The sequence below is a fragment of the Gekko japonicus genome, unplaced genomic scaffold (assembly GCF_001447785.1).
Source record: "Gekko japonicus isolate JY-2015 unplaced genomic scaffold, Gekko_japonicus_V1.1 scaffold4912, whole genome shotgun sequence".
NCBI lineage: Eukaryota > Metazoa > Chordata > Lepidosauria > Squamata > Gekkonidae > Gekko > Gekko japonicus.
Genome location: NW_015167202.1, coordinates 61,584 through 62,776, shown reverse-complemented (window position 1 = coordinate 62,776; position 1,193 = coordinate 61,584). Strand labels below are relative to the sequence as shown.

At 56.3% G+C, this 1,193-nt stretch overlaps 1 protein-coding gene across 1 annotated transcript in view; it reads left to right on the top strand.

Annotated features, from left to right (window-relative positions):
* The window catches only part of IZUMO4 (IZUMO family member 4), a 32,498-nt gene that overhangs the window by 1,132 nt on the left and 30,173 nt on the right, over positions 1 to 1,193 (top strand). Inside the window, exon 2 of the mRNA XM_015413160.1 lies at positions 680 to 760. Coding sequence (XP_015268646.1) covers positions 680 to 760 — 81 coding nt within the window. The remainder of the gene's footprint in view (positions 1 to 679; positions 761 to 1,193) is intronic.

Genomic DNA, 1,193 nt, shown 5'->3' with positions numbered 1-1,193 from the left:
GCAGATCTGCCCTCACAGAGGAGGGAGAGCTTGTACCTGAAGGCGGGACGGGGGGGGTGGCTCTGCAACTTACCTGGCTGCTTCTTGCTCCTCGTGGCCGGACTGAGGGCTGCTGGGAGCAGGGGGCGGGGCTTGTTGCATGTGCCCGCCCCCTGGGCTCCTTACTGCCGGAGCTCTGCTCCTGTGCGCTCCCACAGGAAATGACCCCTGGACCTCAGCATGGTACAGTGCCATGGAGCCCACCCTTCAAAGGGGCCATTTTCTCCAGGGAGCTGATCTCTGTCATGTGCACGTGCTCCCCGCTGATCAGCTGAAGGGCCCTTTAAATCTTGCAGGAGAGGAGGGAGAGGGGCGGTCACCGGCGGTTGGGCTTGGGGGCGGATTGGAGCGGACATAAAAATAATGACAGCCCCACCAAAAAAATTTTTGCCTCACAAGCCACAAAATCCTGGCTACGGGAGTGCGTAAGGATGGGCTATGTGTCAGTCGTAGAATATCTGGTCTGCGTGCGAAAGGTCCCAGGTTGATTCTCCGGTTGAAAGGGCCAGTTAGGGAATGGATCGAGTCACCCTTTACCCTCTTCCCGGGGAACCGTGTGCTGGGAGAGGCTGTGGGCGCATCCTGTCCCCTCCCTCCCTGTGTCGGTCCGGCTTCTGATCTCTCCCTCTTTGCCACCCAGCTTTCGAGAAACTCCGGGAAATAGCGGTGAAAATCTATGCAAAACTCGATACTGTGTTCAGAGGGAAGACGTACAAGCCAGGTAAGTCTGGTTTGTTTTTCCGCTTTTTAAAAATTATTATTATTGTGGGGAAATTAATTTTGATCTCACCTTTTTGTCATTTTGTTTCTAGCCCCTTTCACCCCCCCTCTTTTCTCTTTCCCCCCCCTTTGAATCTTTTCCTCTCCATCTTTCCTCTGTTTTTCCCTCCTACCAAAATTTATATTGTAATCTCCTTGGAGGGAGGGACCTATCGCTTTGGAAATCACACACAGACAGAGGTCATTTCGGGGGGGATCGCGGGGGATCGTAGTTCCCCCGGTGAGGTGTGGGGGGTGGGGCACATGACGAAGCCCCGCCCCCTGCTTCCGGCCGCCCCGCTTCCGGCCCTCATTCAGCCAGGAGGAGGCAGGAGAAGAGGGAGGGTAAGTTGCTTCCTCCCTGCCTCTCCCCACCCCTGCCTGCCTGGGGCCAG